Source organism: Ostrinia nubilalis, chromosome 18 (assembly GCF_963855985.1).
Source record: "Ostrinia nubilalis chromosome 18, ilOstNubi1.1, whole genome shotgun sequence".
NCBI lineage: Eukaryota > Metazoa > Arthropoda > Insecta > Lepidoptera > Crambidae > Ostrinia > Ostrinia nubilalis.
Window position 1 is genome coordinate 8,497,150 of NC_087105.1, and position 23,707 is coordinate 8,520,856.

Consider the following 23,707-nt stretch of genomic DNA (forward strand, 5'->3'; position numbering starts at 1 on the left):
TTTTATTCTTGGTACCTTACCTAGCTCTTCTAATGATGACGTAGTCTTAATCAACTTTAACTACAAAACAGCCAGTGATTTTACAAAATCTATTTTTTGCATGGGGGTTCCTTTTAGAACGTGCTGACTGATACGTGATTTTGCAAAATTTAATCTCTAAGGGGGTATAACGGGATCCACGCGTACGAAGTCGCGGGCGGCCGCTAGTATTAAGTAGTTAGGTAATATGGTCCGCCTGGGAATCGAACTCGAATAAAATATCATTGAATCAAAAGTAGATATTATCACTTCATCAACATAGTTAGTTGAGGCTTTTATTACCAGACAAGTATTTAAATTGCCCTTTTTAGTTTAAAAAGACGTTAAAAACTTGGAAAGGTAAGCAGTAAGCACCTAAGTTCTTTCCTGTGTTACTTAGTTCTTGTTTTCTTGCGCAATGAAACTAAAAGAGCCTCAAGGGTAAAACTGAACTCCGTGGAAACGTCAAGTTATTAAACAAAAGTAAGGAGCTAACGTATCGTTCACTCACTAAACATACACGATATCTCGGAAACTACTTTAATCTTACTGTGATACTGAAAGAAATTACAACTGATAGATTTTATGCCACATAGCAATTTCTGCCAGTTAACTTTGAGGTGAGACAGACAATAATTAAATGGTGGGTCCCAGTGATGGTGTTTAGTTTGTTTAGCAGCAAATAAATGATTTGAACTTATTAAACTAGAAGATTATTTACCCAGTCAAAGACTAATCAGAATTCAGAAATAGCATGCCTTCAATAATAATCTAATTTTTAACCAAACTCACTATCGACAACATTCGTAGACAGACCCTAACACGGCTGACTGAAGTGTTAATTTGTAGTTTGTTCGTACAAACAACACAGCGAACAGGGAAGCTATGGAGCGTTGTATGCCAGGGAGTCTACTATGCAAAACAAGGCACGTATTTTCGACTCGATTGTAGGTATCACTCTCGCTCACAACAGCAACAAGGGTGAGCTAGAAAGACGGTCAAAGTCTACGAATAGCGTAGAAAATACGAAAATGGTTTTTCAGAATAAACCCCAGCTTTTGTTTTGGCATCGGCCGTGCTACAAATTGGGAAATCGGTACAGTTGCCGCGCTGTAGTTACAACAAGATACCGGTGACTCGAGCTTTCATTGATTTACTTTTTGTTTTCGTTGCACACGATGGAGCGGTGGAAATAATATTAAAGTGTGTGTGGAAAGCAACTTAAAAAAAAATTCTTTCATGAATTCAGCAGCTGGTAGAGGATTAGCTTTAGGCTGCTTTATATGAGTTCTCAGACCCTAAGTAGGAAAGATATCTTTAAATAATTCTCCGTCTGGCGCAGGCAAGTAAATACTGAAACACTTATTTCAATGGCCGGGCGCCACGTAATGCCATAGGACTTTAATCAATAATAATGCTGGAAAAACTAAAAATGGCTTTGTAAGATAAGAGAGATAAGAGTACATATGACTTAACCTCGTATATTGTCTTCTTTTATGTACCTACATAACTATCTATGTTGTAGATGCTCATAATTTATTACTTTCGCGATGAAATTATGTATTAAAAAACATAATTTTGTATAAATTATTTTATTTACTACTTGTAACAATAATCTAATTTAAGAAAAATTATTTATATTTGACTAGTACAACATAATATTGCAAAATTCTTACACTCTATGTAGCTATATTGTACATTCGTCGTTTGTGCAATAGATATGCATTATTAATTTCTACATTAAAATTAATTGAACAATAGACAAATTCACAAAAAATGAGATAAATTAAAATATTAATGACCTAGGAACTTTTATAATGGAATGGAATGTTGAAATAGATTAATATTAAATTAATAAGGTTGCCACTTGCCATGTAAGGCAATTTTTCAGCAATAACTATTTAACCAGCATGTTTTTATCTGGAGCAAACACTTTTATATGTATTTTAAAATTGATTGATTAATTGATTAAAATTGATTTCGATTTTTATCGATTTAAATAGTCTATACAAATAAAGAAATTTTTGACTTTGAAAATTTCACTTCATCTTGCCTTCTTTAAGATAATATAAATCAAATACATATAAGTTTCTTGCCTGTACAGTACATGTAAATTTTAAACTTACTTAAACAATAATCATCCTAATATTAAAGTTATCTGAACATTTATTGAATTAACATTCCAAACCACTCACTACTTGTGTTCAAAAGAACTTAAGATCAGTCCTAAAAACAGATATAAAGAAGAGATTGAAGTATTCTTCATTTAGTGCACACCAAAACATTAAGTAGTCAACAAATGCTTCAACCCATGTCACCGGCAGCTTTCTCTGGCTCTGGACAGTGCGTTTCTGTCAGCAATCTTTGCAGCTCTGAATATATGATCTCCAGCATTGCTAATCTTGGTTTTGTATACTGAAACAGAAAATTGAAGGACATAATAATATACATTGTACAGTATACACATAGGTTGACCTTTTTATACAGCAAAAATGTAGCGTATTGAATAACAGTGATAACAAAATGTCAATAACATTCTTTATTGTGGAAGTGATGCAAATACAATGGTAACTGCATCACACAAAAGTGGCATTGTTAAGGCAAAGGAATCCTTGGCAATGATTTCTTTACACAAAATCACAGTATGTACCTTGAATAGTGGCATTAGCTTCAACGATTCTGATTCTTGATTGCTCGTTTTTACCAAGACGGTTAAGAAATAGAGGACTCGGTTCTGAAAAATAAGAAGTTAATGATTAAACAAAAATAACTACACATTGGATGCACTTTTAAAGAGTACATTTATTTTATTAGATATAAGGGTATGTACAATTTACCTATAATTTGTATTTGTATTTGAAATGTTTGTAAATATTAATAATACTTTAATCACTAATAATAATTTATGTAATAGTTTGTTGTTCTGAATAAAAAATTTCTGAACTGAAAAAAAAACTTTAAAAAAATGTAATCTTTGAACTAACCATTTTAATAACTTCATTTATTATGACATCGTCAACACTCGACCACGGCACAAAATGGTCTTCTCTCCCATACACATACTTGACGGAACTCTGTATGCCCACAGTTGGTATGACTAGCAGGATCTCTGTAATATAGAAAATGAGCTATTAAACTTTAAGAAATACACAATATTATGAGTTTCACTATTAATTCAACTTTGTCAAAAGTAATAACTCTATCTTATTATGAACAGAATAGGAATCTTGATACCAATACAGTCAATTATTAATTTAAAACTTAATTAATAGGCTTAAAGACTGAGTATATAGGATTGAAGTGAAATGGTATTAAAAATTACCTGACTGAACACTGTGGGTTATCCAAAAGAAAACTAAAAACGACAGCACGACTATTATCACTACAATCGCAGTTAAACTTATCCGTATATAGAATATCGCAATCATATTAAATAAAATAGCCAAAAATAACGAAGCTTTAGGCCAAGACGACTTGTTAGGTTTGCTTTTGTATGAAATTGTAAATAGCCTGGAATTAGTTGCACCATTAGGAGTATCAACTTTTAATGACAGTGTAACACCATTTATATTTTCGTAATCCATCTTCTGATTAGAATTCATCATTACAGAAGCGAGATTTTAAGTTTTTTGTAATTGAAAATTGTTTACATTTTTTTTGTCAATTTGACAATTTTGACGTTTACTCTTTCTTTTTTCCATTTCACACATTCTGAGTAGACAATGAAATCGAACATGTACAGCCAAGTTTTCTGTAATTTATTTCTCTAACTGCTTCAGTATAATTTTTAAATTTAAAATAGCTTTCCGCCCGCGGCTCCCCGCGTGAAAAAGGGCTGTTTTAGGGTTTTCCCGGAAATTATTGGAATTTTTGTCGCCGTAAAAACCGTCCTTGGACTTCAACAAACATTTTAAAAAAGAATTGGTAAAAGAAGAACGGTCATCTGTGACCCAGGCCCGACAGAAACGAGACATACCTCAGTTTTTTTGTCATGTCTTAATTAGTTAAATTATATATTTTTTATATTCGAAATCTATGTATAACACCAAAATATTACCCTTTGTTTTTGTTCAGGCGTTATACAAAAACTAATACAAAATGGCTATTTATCACCAAAATTGGTAAATGTATGTACCTAAATGTCTATTACAGCTGCTATGGAATGTATCTAGGTGACCTGTGGGTCTAGACAAAGTGCAAATTATAATCGCAAACCAGTCGAAAAGTGGTCGAAAAGCCCCTTTTTTGTATGGAGTTTTGACGGATTCGATTTTCGATTCGATCAAAAAGTGCGTTTTGTCTAGGGGGGCTGGAGATTCAGCCGGATTATACAGGGTGGAAACGAGAAGTTACAAAATCCATTCAATGTTACCAGCTTCCATAATCTGTAACCTATTATTGGCACCATTTGAAAGAGCTCGTGAAGCACTTTCAGAATCAGTAACTAGTTTTTCGATATCTTGTATAGTTTAGAAATAATCGAGTGAGATCACTTATCGTTCCATATGTATAACCACCCTGTATAATCCGGCTGTATCTCCAGGTCACCTAGATACATTCCAAAGCAGCTGTAATAGACATTTAGGTACATACATTTATCGATTTTGGTGATAAATAGGCATTTTGTATTAGTTTTTGTATAACGCCTGAACAACATCAAAGGGCAATATTTTGGTGTTATACATAGATTTCGAATATAAAAAATATATAATTTAACTAATTAAGACATGACAAAAAAACTGAGGTATGTCTTGTTTCTGTCGGGTCTGGGTTTTTTTTGTATGGGGCGTGACCGTTCTTCTTTGTCGAGGTGTTGTTAGTGAGCATTTTGGTAGAAGACCTATACCAACACGTTTTGCGATTCATTTATATAAATAAATCCGACTCGTTTAAAAAAAACTACTCATACATTTTTATGCGGGAATTTCGATCAATAGGCATTTCGATAGGCTTAATTTCGATAGAAAAAGAAAAAGACATTTTTCGCACTGGACATAATTTTCCACTTTGACCTAGTAGGTACTTAGGTCTAGACAAGTAGCATTTTTTGATAAATGCAGTGAAGCAGAATTTATTAATGACATGATGGCCATTTAACTTATTTCTATCGCTTACCATGTCGTGCAAGGCATTTGCAAGGCTGTCCAATGGACAGTGAACAGTGTCCACCACCTAAATCATAATAAAATACAAAGATGACGTAGGGAGCTAAACTTCAAACAATGATTACAAAATCGTTATCATACCCTATCAAGATTTATTTCCTTGATGGCACCTAGCTAACTATTAACTCTACCTACCCTACCTATTCGCTTTCTGAAGCTATGATGGAAAATAACGCGGCGTTTCCAACAAGTTACCATGGTAACAAAATGGTACAAATAGACGTCACTTTGGTGTTTACATACTGAGTGCTGCTAAGTGATAAATCAGTCGATAAATCGGATACAAAAGGCGCAGTTGTTTGTAGCATTGCACCAGCTACGATGGAGAATCACGACGGCAATGCATGGGTTTTCGATTCGCTGGTGGGGTTCCTACACGGACCCGTGTGGAACGTTCCTCTGCAGACGTTCATAGAAGAGAAATCTTTGCGTATGTAATGTTAAAGAAAATAATAAGACAATGTACCTAATAACTTACATTTTTAAACTTTTTTGTTACTTGCAGCGTTTGAGCCAACTGATAATGGCGATGTACCGGACAGGCCGGAATACAAAAAGGTTCACGATGAATACCGCAATTTAGTAAGTTCTAACTAATATCTCTCTTTCCTATCGAGCACAGAGCATTGTATCACAGAGTATGCAAAGTAGGGTGCAAACTGCTTTGCGCCTGCTAGAAATATTACGGCAATGTCTCAAATCTATGTATTCCTTTCAGGTGGACGTAATGCTAGGCTCTTTCATGGACGACATTGGCATCACCGCCGACCAATTCGAGGCAGCTTGCCGTCTGTCAGCTCGCGACCTCGCTGGCCTGCCCGCTCACTTCCACCGAAGGCTCTTCGAGCAAATCTGGGCCGCCAATGATTACGAAATGTTCGTCAAGATGATGACTCATAAGAACGTAGAGTTGCAGTTACAGGTAAATAATTAATTACTTTGATAAGTGGTTTTACTTACTTGCTTTACTTTTCCTTCCTTGATTGCTCCCATGCTTTGATAATTTAGGTGTTTATTTACTTATTTTATGTTCAGCTACGTTCCAATTAGATTGTGTATTCCTATTTTACAGGCGCTTGAATTAATTGAGCGACGTTTTGGAGCAATGCCTAATTTGTTTTCATCTGAAGCCGAAGAGTTCGATTCCCCGCGCAGCGAAGAAAGCGGCGACTGGCCGGACAACGACGATGTTATGACTGAGATCAAAAAGTATGAAAATCCTTGAAATTAAGACGTTATTTTGAACTATCCCACCATAGTCAAATAGTTAGACCTACGCGCACAATAATCTTAAGATTTAATAAGATACAGTCGTCACTTTAGTTCAGTCCACAATATTCTTCGCTTTCCAGACTGCAACTGGACGATTTAGAAACAAAAGACGAGATTGTAAGTGTTCCTCCCGTGGAAGTGGTGGCTGAAAAGAAGACTCTTCTGTCCAAGCTTCATAGCTTTGAGAAGAACGATGAGAAGACTTTCATTAAAGAGGAATCTCCACCAGTCAAGAAGCCTGTTGCTATTGTTGAGCCGCCGAAACCACCACCTAAGAAAGTTGAGGTTGGAAAAAATAAGTTTATAATACTTCCTTAATCATCGTTTTAAATGTGCTCAGACTGACATATTTTTCTTTAGGTCAGTGAGGAAGAAATTCGTGCTCGACAGGAATATTTGAAACAACAAAGAGATAAGCTGTTGGCGCTAAAGAAGCAGGTTCGGGAGAAGAGATTGGGCGAGGCGGAGACTGCTACAGAATCTGGAGGTATTTTAATGTTAAAAATATCTTTTATTTATGTAAGGAGTATGTAAGTAGCTGTAATAGATAACCACTTACCTAGGACCAACCTACCAACCTTTTACGACGACTCTTATTCCCAATGTTTTCAAAAAATTTAAGTTCATTCCCAATCCCAACTTGTCCATTAATTAGAAAGAGTCGTAGACCTTTGGAAATAAGCCGATTTTACATAGCTGCAATAACAGTCGCAACACCTTTGCTGTTCATTCAATTAAGGTAAGAATCTTTTTGTATCCATGTCTAATTTCCAGGCGGCGAAGGTTCATTCACCAGTGTGTCTCGGCCAAAGTCCGCGCGAGTTGCGCACGCGGCGTTGGCGGGCACCCCTCCCCCTCCCACCCCGGACGCGATGCAACTGCGGAGAGCGCTCGCCTCCAAACTTAAGACTGAGGTTGTTGACTCCAACCACTAAATGACTCATTACAATGTGTAAGGCATGATCTCACTTTTAACTTATTTAATTATATGGTGTTGCACGATGTGTTGCTATTTTAATGAATTTTAAAATGGTAGAAAACTTAATGTATAAGAAGAGTAAATACAAATGAGTAGGTCATCTTCATAGAAACGCACAGGCGCGGTTTGTATGTGAGCGCGCCAACACGTATGCGGCGCGCACGCACACACTGACAAAATTTAGCGGGGATAGCGGGGAGCCAGTCGTGGTTGCGCCGAATTTTGTCAGTGTGTGCGTGCGCGCCGCATACGTATATTGGCGCGCTCACATACAAACCACGCTCGGTGCGTTTCTATGAAGATGACCTACTCATTTGTATTTACTCTGGTATAAGGTTCAAATATAAAGGTTTACGTACACGATATTTAACTTTGCAAGTAAAGGGATAAAAATAAAAGAGAGATTACTTTTGTATCTTATATTATATTGCTTACTTAACTAGTGACATCATAATAATAGCATTAAGCTTATTTATTTTACACAACTTGCCAATAGGTAAATCTATTTAATTTTAATCTGTGTATAAATTAGTTTAAGATGGTCACCCACCTAGACAGATAAAAAATAGTCATTATTACAGTCTACTTTCACCTAGAACTTCGTTTAATTATGGGGAAGTTATTTCAAGGAATATAATAAGAATCGTATAAATCTAATTGACAGCTCGATGCTATTAAACACGTGGATGTTGGCAGATTTCAAAATAAAATTATTACATAAAACGTTTTATATTTACAATATATTCTGTCAAATTCATCCCACGCATGTAATAATTCGCCTCGCATTTACTGTGCATTTTGTGAATGCTTATAAATGAACCAAAATTGTTTTAAAGCGTTTTTATGAAGTGTGACCATCATTAAAAAAATACAAAATGTATGTTACTCAAATTGTAAGGATGTACATAATAGTTTTAGACAGAGATCAATGTTTATTCAGATACATATTAAAATTGATATGTATTTTCAGGTGTGATAAAGCCAGGTAGAAAATAGATGTTGATAACGGTTAGGCGAAATTAAAGGAACATAAAGTATGCGATTGGCGATGTGTTTTGCGACAGCAGCATTGGTAGTCCGATTCTATTTCCTATCATTATTATACGTGAATGAAAAATATATACGTAATTTCATGCATAGTAATAATTTATATAGAATCTTTATTTGATATAAAACGATATTTTAAAAGCTTATGTACGACAGTAGTGTCTTTGAGACACGTGATGTTTTTGGTGATAGTTGAAGAGCTATTTTTCATCGCCACTGAACTTTTATCTGAAGAATAGTACAGATATTTTGACATTACATAATATCAAGTTAATATTTCAGACAAAAGTTACATGGCGTTAAAAATCAGTAATAAATCGTGTGTTGAAGCGTTTAAAAAATATTTGTTGTGTTGAACCAAGCCCGGTTGGCGAATTTTCACATCATTCGTATGTGTATTCATGTTAGGAAGAACGTAATAAGGGCCATGCATAGACCACGTCAAAGCATTTCCAAGCACACATATTACGTCGTTAATGGAATCGCCCTATATCAATGACGTAGAATATGTATGTCCCGTTCGCGTTGGTTTAAATGCAAAACACATTTAGTTATATCAAGATAGTAGAAATTAAAGTTTGGACCACTTTAAAAAGACTAATAGCATGTCGTGGCCACATGATACCCATAATCATTAGTTACGATTGTTAAAATATCAATATCGGTTACTACACCCACGCTATGGATTTCATATGGCCTCCTGCGACTTATTTCTGGCGACAAGTGATTGTGAAAGCATTTCCTTGTTGATATTCCGTGTGTACTTTACATTGATCACCAGATAAGTAGTACTTTTTTTTACAAAATCTAATATTATTTACAAATAATGACAGTAACTAGAAGTTAACACAGTAATAAAATAAAGTGGATCTTAATCAGATACATTTTATCACATACACATTACACCTGCCAAGCTATAATCATAAGCAGTCAAAACGATTTTGTTGAAAGTATAGAAAATTAATACTGATATTCTCTAGTAGAATCATATAGCAAAAATTCCTTCATATCGATTATAGACAACTTGTAAATGAAATAAACTAACCAAAATCCTATAAGCCTGCTTTCATTTTCCTTGCTTCATGCATGTATAATAATAAACAAACCTCTCCAAACATTGACTATTTAGCTGGATAATATTCTTACTCGAGCTCTGACAATTTATTTAATCAATGAAACTTACAATTTTATATGGATTCAACTTAACGATTTATTAATTTATTGTTTGTTAAATCTAAATTCAATGTATTTATACCAAATCTGGTCAATCGGTCAATCACTTCTCAACTTCCCATAATTAAATCTTATAACACAAGATGCTGCATGTCTATCATTAGTCACTAATAAACACAACCACTATATCATATTTTCACATAAATTAATCTACCTTCACAAAATCAATCTCGCGTGAAAGAAGCAAAATCTAACAAGACATCAATATTACCTACTGTGATTTTGATTATACATACAAATCTGGATCCCAAAAAGTTAAAGGAAATCAAGATATCTTTATAAAACGTAAACGCCAACAAACAGAATGCAAAACACAGTTTAAACAACATATTTCCAAACAGTTGATGAAAACAAGAATTACCGCCAAAGCAGCTATAAAAAATCGGCAACAAATTTTTAATTGACAGCTAAAGGAAACAAATATTTAAGAAAAAAATTAGTATAATTTTAATTTAAATACTATCGTGCTCAAAAATACACCTTATTACTAACGCATACATTTTATTACTCGTTAAGATCCAGATAAATATGTCTATTTAATAAATTACCTAACTGACACTGGCATTTATTTAGTTGTGTATCAATCATTGTGCCTTAACAAATTGATAATTTGTCTTTTTTTCTCCATAGTAGATAAAAAAACAGCGCAGAAACGACGATGACTATGCCTTTTCATTGACTAAAGAGAAAAAAAAAGTCTTTGTTTGGTTAGACAGAATTTACCACAGGTATTACGTTTCACTAATACGTTTATTTCTTTACTTTCAACAAGAGTTGTACTTCTAAGAGATAAGACTTCACGATGATATTAATTAGCTAAGTATTTTCAATACATATTGTAGCATAACTAACTCATCATTCGCGTGTTATCTCGAAAAAGCACAAAAATTAATGAAAAGGAATGCAAATAAATACATACATACATATCAATAGAAGCCCGAATATTTTTCTATATAATCTATCTATTCAAGTTTATGAAAACAGAAAGAAACTACTGGTGCTGCCTATTGGCTTGAAATCTTTTAAATATACTTTGTATTTTTTCGGCTTATTTGGCCAATAACGTTAGCCAACCAGTAACGAAATCGAGGATTACCTACCGGAGCGACGGGGTTTATTATCAAATGTATAAAAAGTATGAATGTATAAATACGCCACGATGAGTTGTGGTCGAACGGTTAGCCGGTATGAAATGACAGATTCGAATTCTTAGGTATTTATTACCGGACTGTGATGGGAAGCTAGCGTCTGGTTGGCTACTCATAACGCCCCCTTCGCAAGTCGCAATTTACTTAATAGACTCGATATAACGCGGTTTAGTAATTTGCTAGTTTAATAAACGGTACGTCCTCATTGAGAGCAATTATTTCAATCGTTATCGACCGTTACGAACGGTATATTACGTTGAAGGTTTATTTTAATGTGATACTTTTGTGACAAGTGATTTGCACGCGAATAAATAAATTTACTAAGAATGACTCGATGTCAATTGTTCGATTCATAAACGCTCTCGTTGAGACTCAACTTTGCTTGCGTACGACAAATTTAGAACATGTACCAGGCGCGGTTTTCAGGCATTTCTTAACGCAACTGGAAGCTATAAATAGTGATCTTCCGAGCAAGTTTCATGTGAAGCGATTGCAATGCGCATCGTAATTCAATACAACATGCATTATCTAGCATAATTTAGAATAGATATGCATGTGAACCAAGGTTTCAACGTCTTGGTTCATAATAAATCATATTGGTTTGATGTGCATTTCAATTGTATGCTACAGTTGACCAAAATTTATAGGCTTAGAAATAAGACTTCTAGATTAAAGGTGTTGATTTTATCGGAACAAAAAGATATAATTCTTTGATTGACACACCCTTTCGAATTTATTTCCGAAATAGACAAAATTTAAGCTACCAGATATTAATAAGTTACAGAAAACCTGTCACAAAGAAATGTTGCACTCTCGCAACTCTTGTGCTATACAACCTTATATCGTTTTTGTATCATTGTTTATACTGATCCACACACATGTTAAATAGCTTTATATAAAGTACATACGTCTCACATTATTACAGTAACATCCAAAAAAGTTTAAATCACTAATGAGTAGCAATTCCACAGCACAGTTCACGACGAAACATTTGATTGGTCTTGTGATTATAAAAAAAAAAATAAGTTTCATACATAAATACGTACATAGTCAACATTACTTCCTCGCATTCACAATGTTGTTAACTATTATTATTAAAAGTATGATTCCCACTCTTATTTTCTTTGTACTTTTGTGATTACGATCCATCGGAAAAATAACCTAACCGTTAAATTATTTTTTTCTACACATTGTCACCAACATTCTACATTCTGATGCCATTCAAAGTAATTACACTACTGTATGAAGTAATTCATACACTAACTAAGTTTAGAGCCCAACACCTATGTGGCAGTGCTCCAATATTATTTACATAAAATATGAACATAACCAACTGGGGACATTGGACAGTCCAGGGTTCATATTAAAACCCTCAATAACATATTGTATCAAACAAGATAAACGATTTTCAATACCTGCACTTTCACAAATATTTAAGATATGCATTGATAAATAATTAATAAATAATAATAACTGTAGCAGTTTTAGTACTTTGAGAAGACAAAGAAAATCATTTTCGAAGCCTCCAAAAACATTTCCAAATGTACAATTGTCACATTTTTAAATATTATTTTCTTAAATTATGTTATATCGACAAGAAACTGAATCGAACCCAAATAATTAGACCCCTACAATGTCATTTCATTGACTTAATTATTTAAGAGAAAACTTTCGCGAACACTCAATCGATCGGCGGTCGGTCTTAGCGAGCCGCCGGCCAAGTGAGCGTTCCGAGGTTTATTATTCTAACAATTCATTTAAGGCGAAAGAGCTTGGCTACACGGTCCATCCTAGACATTTGTTCAACTTTAAGCTTTCACGTGCGGAACGAGGAGTGGCTCGATGACGTCACACGCGGCCGCTCGACTGTCGCCAAACGGGCCGCGCGTCATAGAGCTAGAGTGATAATAGTATACGTAAATCTTACTGCATTCCGTCGTTTCACTGGGTAATGCACAGCGCTGCGAGACAGGAGGAGCTCGGTTATATTCCTTGAAACGGGCGGGGGGAGCGAGACGCCGACTACGCGAGTCGCGGTCGCTTTGCGTCTCTCTCTTCGCCTGTTGCTGCGCCGGCGCCGGCGGTTTCCCCACTACTGCTGCTGCCGCCGCCGCCCCCTTCCTCCTCTTCGTCGGAATCCCCGTCGTAGTCCACGAGACCCTGTACGGGAGAATTGTTATAGTATACGTTTCGTATATTAAATGAGTACGTGAGTAATAAAAACACTAAAAGTAGCTAAATATACAGATATTTAGTTTAACTGTACATACAGATGTACAGTCTTTACTTTTGTTGTGAAAAAGCGCCTGTTATAACTACATAACAGTGTAAAACTTAAAATTATGTTGTGTACGTGAAAATTTTTAGAGCGCCAGTATTACGAAATGACGCTGAAAACTGGATTTAACTCTGATTGAAAAAAAAAACTATACTAAATAAATCAATCAGCCATGTTCGGTAAAGAACAACATATCAAACGAAACAAAAATGAAACTTTTTTAATTCTAATTGATAATAAATTATTTAAAAAAATGTTATTGGGGAAACTAGGTTCGACAAATAATTACGGTTAGTTAGTTAGTTCAAACTCACCATTGGGAAAGTTTATGTCTAAAAAGTGCAAAATTATTTTTACAATACAACCACTGAAATGTGTTTCACTATTTGACTATTTTTTGGAGCTGTTAGAAATAGTTATATTTTTATTAGTATATTAGCGTAGCTAGCACCAATGTCTTCGAAAATGTTAAGCAAGCAATCTAACAAAAACAAATTATGACTAAAAAACCTATTAAAGTTTTTAAGTAACACACTGCACACAGCATTAGTCCACTATAAAAATTGTACATGATTTCTTTATTATTAACACATCTTTAATATTAACACATCTTTGGTATAAAAACATGCTATCATGCCAGCATGCAATGTTATGAAAAAGTCTCAATGATTAAGTACAAAACATTCTACAACAAACACAGTATGAAGCAGATATAAATAACCAACACCAAAGGATTAGGAAGGAATTTTACTACCAGATGGATGCTTTCGCTTCTGAGAACCACCTTTTTCATCTATCCAAATTATTACATAAATCTGGTGGTGTCCACCACCAATCCCACTGGTAGCTAAATCGTTGCCAATATATTTTGAACTTTATGCAGATGTCATAAGGTTGAAGAAATGGGATATTTTTGAAGAAATCCACCTTTTTATCATATTTTTGAAAATAAATTTTATTATATGATAGATATCTTTCACCACATGAATACAAAGCTTAGTAAAATTGGCTTACTCAAAATCATGGAAACTTGAGTTTAATTGCAACGTCAAAACAAAACAATCTTGAAAGTAGATAAAAATACTCATTGTTACAAAGTAAATACGCTTAAAAACGTGTGACTGCGTATTAGCATTTTACAATTTGTTTGAAATGTAAACATTAACTTAGTGCTATTCATAATAGGTAGTTTCCTCCGTTCAAGTTCAATGAATATTAATTTCCATGACCCAGAGTTGCGTTATTACGTATAATACTCGATGTTTCCCCAGCAAAGCGAAAGTCGTGGCGAGAGGGAACTTAAAGTTTACCTTATTGAGTAATCTGGGCGAGGATACCTGAACGTCACTGTGCGTGGGCTTGGGGGCAGTGGTGGTGCTGAGGAGCACCCTGCTAGGGCCGTTCACTGTCTCGGTGCTCGAGCACACTTTCTTTTCAACTATTTTCCCTGAAAACATACAGTTTAGACATTAATTAACACCGTTTTACTAGAAAAAAGAAGATAGAAAATAATAATTGAAAAGTGACGTCTAAAACTCCTGTATAACTAGAATCTACAGCCAATGAAATCCAGTGAAAATAGACTAGTCGATAAATTCCCAGCAAATTCACCACTGCAGTTCCTGTGTAGTCAGGATCAACTGCCAACAAAAACTCAACCAGTGAAGGAAAAGTTGTCCCAGGGAAATGTATAACTGACCCCTAATAAATTCAATAAGAAAAAATCCAGAGGAGTTTGAAGGATCGACATCTAATTGGAATTACACATTAATTGAGATGAATCTAACGACGCCTCAACTAAAATCCTTCAAACCGTTTAGGCTATAGAACACGCTCTATCTGCACAAAGAAACATACACTCGAAAAACATCCTCCCTCTCTCCTTGTGGCGTAGTCGACTAAAAACCACCTAACATGTTAAGACACCCCGCAAACTACAGATTTTTAGTCGTCCGATAATTGCGTCGGGCTGTTAATCAGTATCAACATGTATGGAAGTGAGCACATTACGCCGATTTGGCATCGACCGATTCTTCATACAAATTGGAAGTCGACCAAAGTATCGGCCGACAAAAAATCTAGATAGTCTGCGGGGTGTCTAAGGCCGCTTTCACATTAGCAGCGCGGCAGCGGCGTTTTTATAATGTGAAGGCAGCCATCCGCTGTCATATAGTAAGAAATTATCGGCAGCGCTTCTGTTGCGCGTTTGTCGCGCTGCTAAGCCGCCTAAATGTGAAAGCTAAAAGTCTAAGGCTGGGTTGCACCATCTTATTTTAACTTTGACAAACGTCAAAAATCCTTCAAACTCCATACAAAAAGCACCGGATAACGTTATAGTTACGGTCAAAGTTAGGTGGTGCAACTCAGCCTAAAGCCTTGATCACACGTACCGAGTAAACGGGCGAGTCAGTAAAATGTTTACTCGGTCGAGACAGTTGGGTGAGCGAGTCACATACTACGAGCACTCGGCGTAATGTTCATACACACCGAGTACTCGGCCTGTTTCACTGAGAGCACTGTCTCGCCCGTTTGCTCTGTACGTGTGATCAAGGCTTTAATAGGTGAACAAGCCCTCACCAATGGCGTCGAGCGTGTGATGCGCATGCGGCTGCGCTGCGTCCAACGGCGCGTCATCCTCCAACTCGTCGTCGTCGTTGAACCACATTTCTTCCTCGTCGTCCGGCGCGCGCGCCTCTCGTCGGTACCTCGTGCGCAAAAGAGACGGAACTACAGCTTCCGTCACACCCACACTGCCGCTCACTGGAACGATCGGCGCTAAGATTAAGGCGGCCATCTCTCTCGGATTCCTCGGATTCGTCCCGGTTTGCAGCGCGTCTGCAAGGTGGTTTTAAAGTGTTCACGTGAAACGCACTTCACACACTTTAAATACGAACATTATAGTTTGCTAACTACTGTGTACGTAATGGGAACTAACTACACGGACTTGTTTCTATTGCCCGTTAATTTGCGTTTACTATTTTCTATTTATGAATATCCAAAATACACTACAGCTCTAAGATAATTTAGGGGGAATCCAATGGCATAATACAATAAATATTTCATTTGAATTAATTACTTATCGCCCACATGAAATCATGCAAAACTGGCAAAAAACATGCATTTTAATAGTGTACAAGCAAGGGCAGTTAATTGTATTAGTTTTATAAGTATTTATATTAATTAACTTCATATTGATTTTTTTTATTAGTAAAGATATTAATTTGTCAGACATGAGTGTCAACATGCAGGTGGTATAGTGAAATAAAAAAATAAAAAAGTGCTGAAACATAGCAAGAAATGAGTAAGCATAGCCATTAGAAAGAATATAACAATTCATTACCTCTATCTCTCTCTTTCAACTTGTCCTGGTGTTGGTCATACCGCGTTTTTAATGCCTTGAATATCTGTACGTATTCAACGTCTTCTAAAATTTTACCGTAGTTTTCAACTATATGAGAACAAAGTGATTTGATGTCTTCTAGTCTAATAAAGTCAAATAACTCTAGTATAGCAGAGTCAAGTAAGTTATATCTGAAAAAATAACAGTGTAAGTTAATTACTCAATTTCATACAATATCTGCAAGATTCTACACTACTGGATCGTCGTGGGAATGAGCCCCAAGTCAAAACTAAAGGCGTAAGTTTAACGTCTGCTTCAAAACGCCTGATTTGAAAGCTAGACTTAGGGCTCGTTCAAACGACGATCCAGTAATGTAGGATCCTGCAAAACTGGAATGTCGTGTGAACAAAGTCATGTGTGTTTGAAATTCAAATTACAAATTCAAAGGGATCGGTTTTTTGCGAGACCCTCCACGGGATGTTGTTTATGGATGTTGACCGTTTCATCCACGAAGACGCGCCCCACCAATTTTTGATCGAGGGAAACGCGGGGTGCGGATTTTGATCCGAGCAATCCGAGCGTCATCATTGTAGTGTGCGTTTGCACTCATGGATGATTTAGCGTGTACCGATAACACTCAAACATTAGCGGAAGAATGGTGGGGCGCGTCTTCGTGGATGAAACGATTTATAACAAGTCATTAGCCATTTTTGTTCACTCACCTGCCATTATTTCTAAGAAAAGCGTCAATAACTGGCGCGAAGAGATTGCCCTTAATAATGTATCTGTTATAGTATTCATCCTTGAGTGCGATTATTTTCCGCATGAACCTTAGAGCGCCGAGAACCAGGAAGGTGTGCGTCGACCTCATCAGCACCAGTATACGACGGAGGAGATCCTAAAACAGATCAGACAAAAGTTAAAGTACAGAGAAACTGATTCTTCATTTGTATTGGACTTTATTTTTGATGCTTCAACCACACCAAAGCGTGCAGATCGCCATCGCCGGCGTGATCATAGGCATGACAAGTCGCGCGAACTGTCATGGGTCGATTTGTCTTAGAACATCGTCGATAAGAATTTATCATGGCGTGCATCCAAGCCCAGTTGGTGTAGAAACACCTGAATAGGGTTGCCAGGCGTCCGGCTTTAGCCGGACATGTTTGGCTTTTTAGGGTCTTGTCCGGCCAAATATTGCCTTGTCCGGCCTGTCCGTCTTTTGTTAGGCTTTTTATTTGGTTGCCGCGCCAGGCGAAAGTCGAGCCACAGAATCATATGAAGCGCACACATCAGGGTGTTGGTTAGCAACCGATGATGATAGTACTCACTCATGAGCTGACACTGATTGCACCCCCCCCCCCCCCCCCCCATCACATGTCCGGCTTTTAGGGCAAAATGTCCGGCCAAATGAAACACAAAGTCCGGCTTTTGTGATTTTGGACCTGGCAACCCTACACCTGAAGTCTATGTGTGTACGAAACGACAACTGTTGCAACATAAGCAATGCTATGTTGCATTCAATATGTGCTAGTTTGTAACAACTAATAACTGAATCTAATGTACTCCCCAATGTATGAAACGAGTTGAGTCATCATTAATGTTTATTCAAGAAATTGGTATTACGTCATCACAGGTGATTCCCCTGATTGTGGACGTGAAAACGCATATACGTGCGGGACATTTTCTATGGTTTTCAACTTTTCACATTCTAATGTCATCACATACACAAACTATGAACCACTAGCCTGTATCAGTACATTCAGTACTTAGTTTTCTTTTTTTGTCAAAAAATCACAGCATAATTACCTATCTTCAAAATAACTTTGTAATGTGGTGACTAGATAAAGGATTCAAATACATAAAACATGACTTTACAGGTATAATTTGGCTAGATTTGAACTTATAGCATGCATTATACCCTGATAGATATCTTCTATTGTTCTCTAAAAGTATCCTGACCAGCCGGGCTAGGATGCGCGTCGTGATAAAATCTATTGATTATTTTATTTAGACGACAAATGTATGTTTTTATCGCCTAAAATCGATAAAATAGCGTGATAAACGCTTATCGCGGCGCGCATCTTAGGCCCACAGGGGTAGACCTTATGCAAGCATCTGCAATGACTTTTTCTAACCAAAATCGAGTATAAACAAATTTAAACTAATATTATAAATGCAAAAGTAACTCTGTCTGTCTGTCTTGATTTCACGCCTAAACCACTGAACCGATTTTGATAAAATTTGGCATAGAGCTAGTTTGAGTCCCGGGAAAGGACAGAATAACATTATAGGCTATAATTTATATGGATGATCTGTGGCAAAATTTCACGCGGGTGAAGCCGCGGGCAAAAGCTAGCTACATATACATTGCTAAACAAACCTTGTTGAGTATGCAGGTTTTGATATGGTAGGTGTGGTGTTCCACACAGAATGATAGCAGTTCCAATACCAGACCCAATAGCTGCACAGTGTGGTAGTCTTCTTTTAGTGGCTTCTCACCAGTTGTGTTCTCTAGGAGAGGGGCTGAAACAAGATTGAATATCAGTCAACAGAAAACAAAGTTATCAGATTCTCTTTCAACAAAACTGTAACTTTCAAACTTTTACAGTAACTTTGCCTGAAGAGTGAAGAGTTAAGATTATATTTAATATATTTTATAATATTTTTACCTATTGTGCCTTTTCCCCCACGATTTTTCATCAAAATTTAAAGGTTTTTGTTCTGCCCTTATTTAATTTATAACTAAAGTCACTATGAGTGATGCTGTTTAAATATAATAAGCCAAACATTATAATAATGTGTAATAAAACAATCATTTCATACTACAGACAGATTATATAAGTGATGAATGATGTCATAAATCAGCTTTCAGTGCAATCACATTAGTTTTAGATGCAAGTAAGCAACTTAAGTTTTTATTATCTTTAATGTGTTTATATGATAAGCCAATGATATCGGTCAAGGTCACTCACCTATCAGAGTTTGTATGCTGTGTTTGTAGAAGAAGTTTAGGAAGTCTGCCTTCTCGCTTTTGTTCACAGATGCGAGCATACTCTCTGGGTCGAGTAAGATACGTAGCACACCCATTAGCTGCACAGCTCCACCAAGTTCAGGATCACGGTCACGAAGCATTTGTTCTATGACAATGTTCAACAACATTTGCTCCTGAAATTTAAAGGAATCATTAGTATTTGTCAATATGAAACTGTTTCACATAATTTGAGTTGAATTAGATAGTGATATATTACCTCTTCAGTATTGTTAGCTTGCTGTAAAGTATAATCTCTCACGACAGAAGGAGAAAACTCCACTATGTAGGTTAAAATATCTATAGATGCAGTCTTGGTCTTCTGATCATCTATACTTAATGTAATTTCTAAGGCTGGCAGGATACCCAATGAAACTAGGGTCTTATAAAACACATCCTTATCCTGTGGCTGTAGATTTTGTGAAAAATTACAAAACTCCTTTAAAAATAGAACTAAGTCCCTTCTCTTTGTGTCCGGTGTCTTCTCATCAATAAGCAATTTGAACAGATCAGTTAAAAACTTTTCGTCCTCTTCTATAAGTTTAACTATTTCTACTTTATTGAAAAATATAAAACTAGATAATGTGCTTAGCAGATTATCCTCAAAAACTGTTGGTGTAGGCAGTACAATGTCCTGGATGTATTGCACTCTGTATGTCTGATGTATCTTAGCTAGGAGATCTTGGTTCTTAATAGGAATAGCCTCACGGAATTTGGCTAACTCCCTTAGATACTCTCTGTGTTTCTTAGGCTGTGGCAGGCTGGGATCATATTCAAGACAACCGACCACATCAAATATGGTGTCATCAGCAAACATTGTGTCAAATAGTGTGTTTTTGTTGAGAAGAAAAATACTTTTAAAGATTTCATAGAGATGATGCAATCCTTCAATGTTTTCGATGTCCTCACACATGTGGAAGAGGTTAAGTAGTTTTTTTATGTAGTGTTGGCTCTCCAATGCTGCTGCAAGTTTATCTTTTCGTGCTGGTGAGACTAAACAGCTGTTCACTAGCTCACTGATGTCTTCCAGACGGCCCATTTCACAGGCTGGCAACTCCACTGGTTGTACACTATCTGACATTTCATCAAAGCGCTCATCTTCTGACTCTTCAACAATATCTTGTGTGATTTCAACTGAAGGATCTTTTCCTTGGACCTGACACATACATGAAAATTTAATTTTGAAGCTTATTTATGTATGCCCAACCTAACAATATGAGTGCATTGTTTTTATAAGATTCTAACAAGAAACAAATTTTTGAACAAATCTGTGAAAAATGATTGAATTTTTTGGATTAATTATTGAAGAATGGAAAGAAGTAAAAGAATAAAATTACATACCTGACAAATCTTTTCCCATATCTCATCGCAGCCTGCTTTCTCTTGAAAACTTAATGCTAAATCAAAGTTGTCTCCTTCTGACCAAACTATTAGTGTGTCCTGCTGTTTCTGGTATGCTGTATCTGGTTGTATTTTACTCTCCAGTAGGAGAGAACCATCTGACTCTGCTCTCACTAGCAAAGATGTGCCTTTGAGTCTCTCCACATAGCATGATGATACGTGACCTGTACCTCTGTCGTCCCACTGCCGGTCAGCATTCAGAGCGTAAAGCTTTACTCTTCGTCTTGTGTCTGTCATGATAGTCAACGCTCTAAAGACTACGTACTCAAGTAATGAATCAATTATTATGGCGCTAATGAATTGCACCCCAATAATATCTTATTTAACTCCCATTTGTATAAAAACATGTGCACTTCTGAAAGAAACAGCAATGTTACAATGTGATGTTCGCAATTCTAATTACCGTAATTACTCGTATCTTGTTCTCGAGTTTTATGTAAAACACAGTAAAATATACAACAAAAAAGCCTCCTTTCAATTGAAAACAGCGCAATCCACAATTTAATCAGCCACAAACTGAAAACTATAAACTGCAATTCGGTCTAACAATGGAATATTCACAAAATTATCGGAAATCACAAACAAAACAATACAACTTATTTGCCTTTCACTACACTGCGCGAACTTCCAAAATTATCGCAATAAAGAGAACAGCTTCAGTTGCATTCAATAGACGTACAAAACTTATGATATTTACCGGAATTATCATTATACAATCGTCAAATTGACGTACCTTCAAAATAGTCTAACATCAAATATCGCCATATTGGATTCACAACAACGCTTCGAGATTGGGGTTCTCAAATCGAATACAAAGCGCGGCAGATTCAAATCATACTGCGCTGAATCACGGCTGAATGTAAAGTTTTACCAGGTTTTTCTGATGATTATTCGTAAATGTATAATTTGGTGGTTTTTAAGGCTAAAAACAGCTTGATTTTTCACTCTACTTTATTAACTCCATTCCATAGTGGTGATTTCACTTTTTTTCTAGTGTAGGTGAGTGTAGGTATATTGTACAAAAGTGATTAAAAAGTTTGGTTTTGTTTGTAGCTTTACAGTTTATTAATTTGTATCTTCATTGGCGATATTTTATTAAGATAATAAGACTACTTACCAGTTTTGTTTTAGTTTTACAGTACATTTGCGCAATAGTTAGTTATTGTCAATATAAAATAATCAATTCCCGTGCCCAGAAGCCACACTGTGATATAAGGGTGTAGGTAATAAAAGTGCGCTAAAATGTTAAATATGATTTAATTTTGTTTGCTTTATGTGTTTATCCCTATTATTATCCCTACTTCCCTGCGCGATGCGCACGATAAAGTTTTTCTGTGGAAGACAAAATTTCACGCGAGTGAAGTCGCGGGCAAAAGCTAGTAATTCAATTTTTTTCTATCTTTATTTCTTTTTATATTTATTTGTTTTCTTTGCGCATTTTGCGTTATTTCGCTGATTTCGTGTGATAGAAGAAGGATCGAGGTCACTTTGTCCGCCTAGCTGACTGACAACACCTTGTCACGTTTAGAAACCACGAGCTACACGCAATGAGCTACAAAATGAGCTAGTGTGAAGAGAATGTCTCCAACTTCCTCATTGGCCCTAGAGCAATTCCAAGTATACCATCAATAAAAGCCTAATTAGAGTCATCAAACCTCTCAGTCATTCAATTAGAGCCATTAGAACTTCATAACTATGAGTTGTTTTCTATGTGTAAGCTGAGGACACGTGTCTCCAGCTGACACATCTGTATCTTCGTAAATATTTATGCTACGATAATGTATTATACCTCACAAATTACAGTCGAATCCAAATAGTAGGCTTTCCACTTTTCAAGACTTTAGCTCAAATACTGTTAAAACCACGATCAAAAAACTATGTGCGAGCTGGAGTACCGTGTCTCCAGCTTACACATCTGTATCTTCGTAAATATTTAAGCTACATCAATGTTTTATATCTCATAAATTAAAGTCGAATAAAAAAACCCGACTTCAATTCTTTCAAAGCTTTATTTCGAACCGTTTTCGAACTACGAACCGATACGTATGTGTAAGCTGGTGACACGTAACACACGGTGGATTATTAAAACCGTATAAGTTAGAGTTGCGTTTTAAAGATCAAATAATTCGTTATAATTGAAGTACACACGAGACATAATTTCAAATCTCTAGGCCTCTTAGTTTCAGAATTAAAAGCCAAAAACTATTTTCCCGCCAAATAATTCAAATAATATGGGTCGACTGCGACGTTGGCGTTCCATGCGTCCACTAGAGCAGTCGAATTTGAACCTAAAAACTAGTACTGTTTGAATCATTTTTATTTGTAGTTTAAATCATTTAATTTCGATTATAAGAATTTTAGACTAGGAGCCGGCTGATTTCTGTATTGAGTACTTAATAACCTATATTTTATTAATAAGAAAAAGCTAGGTAAAACAAAATTATATTTTAATATACAAGTATAATAACGAACTTGTTTCCAAAGACTCAAATATTTGTGGCGTTTCTAAACGCAACCACTTTAATTTTTATTTAAATACCGTGAAGTCCCACGATTCTGCCACGTCAAGTGGCAAAAATGGGCAACAACAATGATATTAAAGAACTATAGATATGTTACGTTCATAGAAATTACGATTTGAATCCGTGCCGAGCTATTCCAAATTGCACACATTGACAAATGTAACTGATAAGTGAAACAAAAGACACGAAATAGCACGCAAATGAAAGAGATAGCTATAGTTTTAACGATTCTGCACTAACTAATCTATGTCCGCAGCGCACGCATCCTTATCGCTC

General features: G+C 36.0%; 3 protein-coding genes across 7 annotated transcripts; 1 reads left to right on the top strand and 2 right to left on the bottom strand.

Annotated features, from left to right (window-relative positions):
• Nucleotides 1-1,614: 1,614 nt before the first annotated feature.
• LOC135080407 (phosphatidylinositol N-acetylglucosaminyltransferase subunit H-like) lies at nucleotides 1,615-3,710 on the bottom strand. Its single transcript, XM_063975047.1, has 4 exons — nucleotides 3,341-3,710; nucleotides 3,003-3,127; nucleotides 2,669-2,752; nucleotides 1,615-2,433 (listed from the first exon to the last, which is right to left on the bottom strand). Exons 1-4 carry the CDS (start codon nucleotides 3,621-3,623, stop codon nucleotides 2,323-2,325), a joined length of 603 nt encoding a protein of 200 aa, XP_063831117.1. The 5' UTR covers nucleotides 3,624-3,710; the 3' UTR covers nucleotides 1,615-2,322.
• A 1,094-nt stretch (nucleotides 3,711-4,804) lies between these two features.
• Nucleotides 4,805-7,457, top strand: LOC135080409 (cilia- and flagella-associated protein 36). The gene is made up of 7 exons (XM_063975048.1): nucleotides 4,805-5,613; nucleotides 5,689-5,765; nucleotides 5,902-6,105; nucleotides 6,256-6,392; nucleotides 6,536-6,740; nucleotides 6,816-6,942; nucleotides 7,230-7,457. Exons 1-7 carry the CDS (start codon nucleotides 5,505-5,507, stop codon nucleotides 7,388-7,390), a joined length of 1,020 nt encoding a protein of 339 aa, XP_063831118.1. The 5' UTR covers nucleotides 4,805-5,504; the 3' UTR covers nucleotides 7,391-7,457.
• Nucleotides 7,458-7,838: 381 nt separating this feature from the next.
• Nucleotides 7,839-21,720, bottom strand: LOC135080685 (serine/threonine-protein phosphatase 4 regulatory subunit 3). Of its 5 annotated transcripts, none has more exons than XM_063975384.1 (10): nucleotides 21,643-21,720; nucleotides 20,850-21,264; nucleotides 19,729-20,664; nucleotides 19,453-19,645; nucleotides 18,861-19,003; nucleotides 17,203-17,378; nucleotides 16,481-16,671; nucleotides 15,718-15,975; nucleotides 14,451-14,587; nucleotides 7,839-13,022 (listed from the first exon to the last, which is right to left on the bottom strand). In XM_063975384.1, exons 2-10 carry the CDS (start codon nucleotides 21,144-21,146, stop codon nucleotides 12,885-12,887), a joined length of 2,469 nt encoding a protein of 822 aa, XP_063831454.1. In that variant the 5' UTR covers nucleotides 21,147-21,264; nucleotides 21,643-21,720; the 3' UTR covers nucleotides 7,839-12,884. The 5 variants fall into 5 exon arrangements, with proteins under 5 accessions (XP_063831454.1, XP_063831457.1, XP_063831456.1 ...); XM_063975387.1 differs by having other exon boundaries at nucleotides 15,718-15,900; nucleotides 21,607-21,673; XM_063975386.1 differs by having other exon boundaries at nucleotides 14,478-14,587; nucleotides 21,607-21,673.
• Nucleotides 21,721-23,707: the final 1,987 nt, after the last annotated feature.